Genomic DNA, 8,348 nt, shown 5'->3' on the forward strand with positions numbered 1-8,348 from the left:
TTGTGTGAATCGAACCTTCCATAGTTATGGGAGATACCGGACAAGTACAAACATCAGTGCACACGCCGTTTGTTCGTCGGTTCATCGATCTGGCCTCATGGCAGATGAATCCCAGGGCCGACAAGACCGATAAATAAACCCTGGCTAATACGGAAAACACCGTTCGGCTCGTGCAGATTATTCTGATGTACACAAGGTAGACTGCTTTTGTTTTTGTTTTCGCGGTCACAAGAAAACACACTTCACAACCAGGGTGATGCTTCCTAAGGGACAACAGAAAAAGGAGTGGGGAACAACACTTGCCACCGATCGTTACAGGTTTCGACGCCGAGGTGCAAGAGAGGTCTCATGTCAGCTCTATGGACTTCAAGGAGAACACAAACCGCTCTGCTGACAGTGATTAAGAGTCGACTCCAAACGGAAGAACTGCGGCCGCCACTGCCCTCCCCTCTTCATTCAGAATATTATAGGTCGAAGCCGCATTCCTCTGCCAAACAAATATGGGCCGTTATGTATCACAGTATCGAAGTTTGTGTTTCGAATTGAGATTTTCAGCATAGACGCTATGTTGTACTTGGAGGGGGGAAATGCATTTGAACTTTACCGAATCGATGGCCTCCAGTTTCATCCCAGTTGACCGAATGAACTTGCGCAGCTCAGGACTGACTGGCTGGACGTATTTCCCGCAACCAAGAATCAGAATCTCTGGAGAAACACGGTATATTGGATGTTAATAACCAAGTAACGCTAATTTGGTTCAGAAATACAAACAACAGAACTGTCCACCCCTGGGCCCTGAGGAAATATTGTTAATTTTTAACAATGAACTTGGATAAACTACTAGAGCAACATGTTGAACCACAACACGGAAGTAAAAAAAACAGACCGCAATATCTTGAACGCGTAAACAATATTCATTTTTACTAAACATGAAATGGCCACCCTTGGGAACCATGCTCATCTGACACGATAAAATTATGATAAGAAAATGTCATGTATAACTGTAGGGTACTGGCCAAGATACCTGGGATTGGGTGCACAATTTTGAAGATTGATAAACTGCATTATTGAAGGAATATAAGTTGTCAGTACATAACAAACAAACAGGAATATATTCAACAGCGCTACTGCAAACAAATGGTATCACATGGTCTAATAGAGTCATTGCTCAAGACATATATACAGCAGATAGTACATTACTGTGCAAACCTTTACCTTTCAGCAGTTATATCCGCAAATGTTTTGGGTGTCCAGGTCATTATCTTGTTTTCTACTATCAGCAAGCTCCCTTCATACTTTACATTGTTAATCTTGAATCCAGTGTCATCGTAACTGCAGAGTATTTCAGTCATCTGATCAAATACACAAGTTCGACATAACTAAATGAGATAGTAGAATGAAATTTTCTTCAGAACTACACACTACTGAAAGCATAACAAGAGAAATCTAAGCCCCAAGTCATGGCAAATTCAAGTGTGTCCCCAATCACTATTTTTGACAATCTTGGTTACTCTTGCCAATTGTATATAAGCGAGACTGAGATGATGATTCTCAGGAAAGGAACCAAAGTTAGCAAACTAAAGGGGAATGTTAAAAAAATCCACTATGTGTTGTACTATCCACCCCTCATGACAGTAGAGCAAAGTGATTCTCATAAGAGAAAGTAAGAAACAGATGCACCTCTCCCAGCTTTATATTGAATCTAAGAACAAGATCAGTACCTGTGAATCATTTATTTTTCTCTTGTTCCTTAGCTAAGTTCCTGTGGAATATTGTGGGATGTGCTCTAGGGAACCAGAGAGCTCCAATGTCTTTTTTCGACCTGTGCCAGAACTGGTTGTCTAGCTATACTGGCAAAGATAGGGTAGTTGTTTTATTGGGTACTGCTGCTCTCTTGTGGTCTATATGGAAAACAAGGAACAAATCCAGTTTTCAAAGTGCCATGCCTACAGATCCTACTGGCATTATCTTTCTTGTTTGTTCCCTAATTGACTCCTGGAAAAATCTGCAGAAAAGAGGGGTACAAAACATGCTGCATCAGGTGTCTAGACGGATCGTGAGGGTGACTCGTGATGTCTTCAGAGGTGGGCATGGTTTGGCGCCGCATGTGAGAAGGATCTTGTGAAGCTAGCCGCTGGAAATGCTTGCTGGCCTCGAAGCCTTTATGTTAATTTGGTTGTCGTCCTTTACTCTGTTGATACCTTTGTAGGTAGTGTGACACTAGGCCTTTTCTGGGCTAGTTTTGGGTAGATTGAAGCATCCTGATGTGGTGATATATATCAGCGGTGTGATGATTAGGCTTGCTACGCTGGAGCATCCTGGTGTGGTTCTAGATCAGTGATGTAATGGTTGGTTTGTTGCCCTGTAAACAAGTCCATTTTCATAATGAATATGAGGGCCGTGTGGCCCCTTCGGTCGAAAAAAAACAAGATCAGTACAAGGCTAAGTCATACTATGCAACTTAACAAGGAAAACAGGTACAATAAAACAACCGTGTGACAGCCTTACGCATCAGAAGTTTAAAATAATGGTTCCCAAAAACAATACATGTAAATAACTCTGAGGTTTTGAATGCCCAAACCACTAGATGTTTTTCATGCATAGCGGCTTCCAGCTACCAACGGCAATTCTGTTTGTTTTCCTTATCATTCAACCTGCCCCCAACACCCCCAGGATAAGAACTAAGAAACCACTTTTACACCTAGCTAATTTCTTTTTGGCTTTCTAAATAATAGGCTAGTGGTCTTCCTAAAACCAAAATAATTTGAGAGGCAAAAATGACAGTTCGCAGCCTAAAAAAAGTCGCTCAAACATGTTGTGTTCCCCTTCATTCAGCAAAAAAGGAGATTGATTCACTTTTGTTGAAGTTACTGGTCAATCCTCAGAAATTATTCATAGCAGTACGTGAGTACAGCATCATTTTCAGATTCCTAGCAACTAAAGGGGAAAAAAGGAAAAATGGCAGCTGCATCCCTTTACTTGCAAGCAATAATATGAGTTAACCATCCTATATCAAGATGATCACTTCTAATCAAAACCTCTTCAGTCTCACTCCATCTGCTAGAAAATGTCATTGAAATTCGTGATATGAATTATCAACGTAAGTATCTAAAGCATTCGTCTGGTTTAATCCTACAAACAGCTAGGATTAGTAGGTAGAACAAGAGTATCTACAGGCTACAGCACTCTCCTGTGGGCAGTATCTGGTTTTAAGAGAAGAACATCAGTTTGTAACCAAACTTCCGGGCACTGATCAACCACAGGACCCTTCAGATAATTTTGTAAGTAATTAAACCTCCAGATACTGACGGATTTGAGTGATATTTTGTAACCTGTTATTTTGGGAAGAGAGTACATTGATTAATCTACCACTACCAGGATGATTCTTCGACCATACATCAAACATTGAGCTTAAAACGCAATCATGGTCAATCTCATTCCACAAATCTACATATCCACGGATATATTTTGAAGAAGGCAATCTGGCTATCGCACAGCAAAAGCTGAAAACAATTGAAATGGAACGGGGAGGATGTAAGGAGAGGTTACGTTTGGAAGCGGAGCTGGTCTTCGGGGACGGTGTCGATGAGGTTGATCTGGTCGTAGAGCGAGAAGGTCCTCCTGATCAAGCCAAATCCACATCCCGGTCAAATCAAATCCAGCACGCGTCATCCACCAGCATCGCCTACGAAGGAGGGGGAAGCCGATGCGTACCTGAGAGACGGGAGGTGCCTGAGCCTGGGAGCGTTGGAGTTGGAGATGGAATCGCTCCGCAGCGACCTCACCAGCGTCGCCAGCGCCTTTTGCCCCCGCGCCGCCGCCATGTCCTCCTCCTCTTCCTCGCCGCCGGTCGGTGGGGGCGTGTCCTGTTCTAGGGGGTTCGGGAGTTTTCGACCCACCACCTCTGGAATGTTTCGAATTGCGAATGGCTCCTTACATGGACAGCCCACGTGGCCCATGTTGCAGTTGACTGGGCTGGGCCTCGAATTATTCTGAGGCTGCGCTGTGCGACGGCGACGGCGACGACGACGACGACCAGGAGATGGCTGCGGCGGCGGGGGGCGGCGGAGGAGCGAAGGCGACGGTGGCGGAGCAGATAGGGCAGGCGGTGCAGTCCACCTCCAACCTTCTCCAGCTCATGGAGCAGTCCTCCCCTGCCCAGGTCTCCCTCCCCCTCTCTTCCTCTCTCCTTGTCTGTTTCTTGCTGTTTCGCATCCGTTTGGATGTGATACAAGAGCAACAATTTGTCAAGTCTGGGGAATTTCGACAGGAAGTAGGTGCTGATTCGTGCAGACTGTTTATTCAGGTGCCCCCAAGGGTGTGAATCTTGCGATAGACGTGGTAGTTCCTCCTTGCAGTTAGGTTTTGAATGAATTTTCACGCCATTGTGATTGCTTCCTAGTTAATCTGTTGCATCTTATAATCTAATATTTTGTGTCAAGACCGCATTGAACATTTTGTCCACATTTATCAAGTAGTGAGAGCTTTGATTGGCATTGAGAAAGTTGCAAAAATACTGCTCTGGAGTGTTCAGATGCAGCATGGTATTACAGTTCTAGATTATTTGTGTGCTTTCATTCTTGTCCAGACCTCGTGGTGCTTAATCAATCAGATTGCTAGTGGAAGTCACCCTGATTGCGATAATGTTCTGTCCCCCAAAATATCGAAGTTACAAGCCTACAATTACAAAATATGCTAGTTCACTGAATTCAGGAGTCTCAGTATAATTTTGACTATGGGGTCTGTGTCCAGAATAAATATTTTGTATCATTGTGCTAACACGGGGTCCTTTTTGTCACAGGTCCACTTGGCTAAACTCCCTAAGAATCTCTTGGCAAAAGCATCTCTTACAAAGAACACAGAGCAAGTAAAATGTCATTTTGCATTGATGTGAAATTATATCCCTGTAATGTAGCTATTGACATTTGTATCCTAACATATTCTAGGTGCTACAACAACTACCTAATGTAATTTCTTCCTTGGATGCTTTTATGGACAGTAGTTTGCAAAGGTGACTGCCCGAACTTCATGTCATTTACACAGTCATCTTGCTAATAATATTCTAAAGCACCTGTAGCTTTTCCAAAGAGCTTCTTTAACCATAATTTATTCTCTACATATTTCTACCGCATGGTTGAAGGTACTTTTCCTCTTTGTCACCTGTGGTAACATCATATTTTAAACTATGCAGCGCATCTCAAATTAAGACTGTCACACAACTGTTGTCAAACATGGAGACCACCCAGCTCAAATCTATTTTGCCTGCCTCTCGATTACAGAAAGATCAAAAGAATACTGAGCCTGGAGAACTCAGGGTTGACTGATGTGTTCACTGTGGCTTATGCGAAAAGGTAGTTTAGTGTTTCTTCTTTGGGACACCTCTTATTCTTGTTTGTTTGGTGCATAAATGCATTGATTTTTGTTAACAAATTATCTCCAATTGAACTAATCTTTGCTAGTGTTTATTTAAAAATTCAGTGTGATTGAAAGCAAACTAAACACTAGCTTTGGGTTATTCATGAAAGCTGCTTGGTCAATCATCACTTCGTCACTACATTTGACATGTTTCGGTGATTGACTAAAACTCAGAATTTTCTACTTCAAATCGCATATTGTTGTATTGGATGTGGACCATCTATTTCTTTACTGTGCTAGGCAGTAGGCACAACGTCATGCCTGAAATTGTGTCTGAGAATCGTTTGGGGTTAATGGTAACTGCAGAATGTGGAACTAGTAAAGATCTCAGGATTACTTGTTTGCTCCCCATGTTTACCCTACCAAAAATGTGGTTAGCCAATATTTTGGTTGAGGTTTTGCATGCCTGTGAGTTGGCCAACATTGGCTAGAAAAATGAACTAGAGTTGCGAAAGAGCATTGGCATGCCAAAAAGTTGGCAATCATCCAAACAAGGACCAATGTTTTGGCCATGACCAAAAAATTCGGTAGGGTGGACATTGGTGGCGATTCAAACATACCCTGAACTCATTTTTCTTTTGCAAACTGTTTTTTGTTGGCATGTGGAACCTTTGTATCTCTTTTTTATTCAAATGGAGGGATTGCTTCATCTAAACAAACTGATTCATTTTTTTTCCATTTCATAGCAAATCTTGGCATCTCACCAAAGCCTAGGCTTAGCTGACTTCTGCTGGAGAACCAAGGTAGTAACTGAAGAATTGTACTAGTTAACAAGACTCAGGTGGCGGGTGGCTCTGGAATGTGCAAAGGGCCCTTGTTGTGTTTCAGAGACGATGAGATCTACATAGTGAGCTTATGGATACTTCTTTTAAACTTTAGACCTTTAGTGTGGGTTCTGTAGAACTGTGAAACCATTATCTGTGTGCACTGTGGTTTGGATGATCTGTAGAACTGTGAAACCATTATCTATGTGCACTGTTGTTTGAATGGCTCGAGGTAACGGGCCTGCTGTCACTGTCATAATGCTTACTGCAAATTATGTTGATACCCTGAGGAATTATCTCAGCTAAACGAGATACTCGATCGCATCCAGAGCTTATCAATCTCGGACAGTCAGACCTCGGTTTATGACAAGATCAGACTTAAAGCCGACGATCGGGAAATTTACGTCCCACCCGCCACCCACCTAGTCGCCACAGTCGACGATTTAACCGGCGTGTTAGACTACGCGGAGGCTACCGACATGGATGAAGATGTCGACGGCCCTCCAGAAACCACTACGCCGTTGGTCAACACCGGCAAGTGGACCGCAACATCTACTTATGATGTACAGGTGAAAAGTGTACATCTAGAAATTTTAAGACAAATTATGGAGTGGAGTAAAAAAATGCATTGGGAAATTGCAAGCCACCATCTCTCTCCTCTTTAATTACCCAACCCCCAATGAGCTAAGTGCATATAGCAATTAATAAGACTATGTATAGAATGCTATTGGTCTTGATTACCGTGTGAGAAAATACTTTAAAGTGCATTGGGAAGATAGAAGTATACTCTTTTGTGGACAAATTTTAAATATGAACTTACATTCTTCAGCGGACAGAGGGAGTATACATGGTAGATACTCCCAAGAACCCGTCAAGACGTCGGTGAAGGCACGAGAGAGATACCAACCGGGACCCCGGTAGGCCCGACACCACTACCAACAACGGTGCGGTAGCTGATGAGGCCGACAATCTAGAGGAGGATTTTCAAGCCTCCTCAGGGCAACAACACAGTCCCGCAGGAATCCCCGAGGACGAAGGATTACCTCTTTGAAGGGGCTGACGACAATTACTTACCTTTGTCCGAGGAGGACGAGAGTAGGGTTTCGGTGACCGCCTCCAGGGGTTGCCATTTGTAAGGGTTCGGTGACCGTGCTCAAGGGTCCCTTAGTGGAATAACGACATCTTGCATTGTGCGAGGGCGTGAGGAGATTACGGTGGCCCTAGTGGCATTTTGGGGAGCATTGTGCCTCCACACAGCAAAAAACGAAGATTAGCATCCGCAAGGGTGTGAACTTCGGGATACATCGTCGTCTCTGTGTGCCTCGATTATCTCTTACCCGAGCCATTACTTATGCACTTTACTTTGTGATAGCCATAGTGTTTCATGTTATATATCTTGCTATCACTTAGTTGTTTATATTGCTTATCATAAGTTGTTCATGCACATAGGTGAACCTAGTTGTATTAGGTCATGTGCTTGACAAATTAAATGCTAGTTTATTCTGCATTTGTTAAACTCTAAACCGTAATTATTTTATTCACAACCCCCCTCTAGGGGACATCCACGATCTTTCAGCCACCCGATGTTCCTCTTGTACGTGCAGATACCATTAGAGGTGGTACATTTGTGCTGCTTCAGCAAATTTGTTCGAGGGATCAGACTACTGAGTTAACTGAGGGAGATCAGCGACGAGGAGGAGAGAACTCCGACGATGCGCTACTGTGACGCCCCCGATTCAACCGTACACTAATTATACACGTAAATGTGTATGATCAAGATTAGGGACTCACGGGAAGATATCACAACACAACTCTAGACACAAAAAAAGAAATAAAACAAGCTTCATATTACAAGCCAGGGGCCTCGAAGGCTCGAATACAAGCTCGATACACAAGAGTCAGCGGAAGCAACAAATATCTGAGTACAGACATAAGTTAAACAAGGATGCCTTAAAAGGCAAACACAAAAACAACAACGATCGAAGAGGCAAGGCCTCCTGCCTGGGACCTCCTAACTACTCCTGATCTTCGGTGGCCTCCATGTAGTAGTATCCGTTGGTGGTGGCATCTGGCTCCTGGGATCCACCATCTGGTTGCAACAACCGGAAAGAAGAAAGAAGGGGGGGGGGAAGGGATAGCAAAGCAACCGTGAGTACTCATCCAAAGTAC

General features: G+C 43.4%; 2 protein-coding genes across 2 annotated transcripts; one reads left to right on the forward strand and one right to left on the reverse strand.

Moving 5' to 3' along the window:
- On the reverse strand, positions 1 to 3,975 carry LOC123051911 (NADH dehydrogenase [ubiquinone] 1 alpha subcomplex assembly factor 3). The gene is made up of 6 exons (XM_044474906.1): positions 3,715 to 3,975; positions 3,550 to 3,621; positions 1,216 to 1,332; positions 1,025 to 1,059; positions 605 to 705; positions 1 to 487 (listed from the first exon to the last, which is right to left on the reverse strand). Exons 1-6 carry the CDS (start codon positions 3,957 to 3,959, stop codon positions 401 to 403), a joined length of 657 nt encoding a protein of 218 aa, XP_044330841.1. The 5' UTR covers positions 3,960 to 3,975; the 3' UTR covers positions 1 to 400.
- Positions 3,915 to 6,402, forward strand: LOC123051918 (tobamovirus multiplication protein 2B). The gene is made up of 5 exons (XM_044474918.1): positions 3,915 to 4,162; positions 4,802 to 4,867; positions 4,947 to 5,011; positions 5,192 to 5,351; positions 6,102 to 6,402. Exons 1-4 carry the CDS (start codon positions 4,043 to 4,045, stop codon positions 5,322 to 5,324), a joined length of 384 nt encoding a protein of 127 aa, XP_044330853.1. The 5' UTR covers positions 3,915 to 4,042; the 3' UTR covers positions 5,325 to 5,351; positions 6,102 to 6,402.
- Positions 6,403 to 8,348: the final 1,946 nt, after the last annotated feature.

This window comes from Triticum aestivum, chromosome 1A (genome assembly GCF_018294505.1).
Source record: "Triticum aestivum cultivar Chinese Spring chromosome 1A, IWGSC CS RefSeq v2.1, whole genome shotgun sequence".
In the NCBI taxonomy this organism is placed as follows: Eukaryota; Viridiplantae; Streptophyta; class Magnoliopsida; order Poales; family Poaceae; genus Triticum; species Triticum aestivum.

Bases quoted from the DNA above. Each gene is read 5' to 3' on its own strand.
- LOC123051911 (XM_044474906.1), bottom strand. From the start codon at position 3,959: ATGGGCCACGTGGGCTGTCCATGTAAGGAGCCATTCGCAATTCGAAAC. The intron at 1,060-1,215 runs GTAAAGGTTTGC...TCAATAATGCAG, and splicing joins GCGGATATAACTGCTGAAAG to TTTATCAATCTTCAAAATTG. The intron at 706-1,024 runs GTATCTTGGCCA...GTGTTTCTCCAG, and splicing joins AATTGTGCACCCAATCCCAG to AGATTCTGATTCTTGGTTGC.
- LOC123051918 (XM_044474918.1), top strand. From the start codon at position 4,043: ATGGCTGCGGCGGCGGGGGGCGGCGGAGGAGCGAAGGCGACGGTGGCG. The intron at 4,163-4,801 runs GTCTCCCTCCCC...TTTTTGTCACAG, and splicing joins AGCAGTCCTCCCCTGCCCAG to GTCCACTTGGCTAAACTCCC. The intron at 4,868-4,946 runs GTAAAATGTCAT...AACATATTCTAG, and splicing joins TTACAAAGAACACAGAGCAA to GTGCTACAACAACTACCTAA.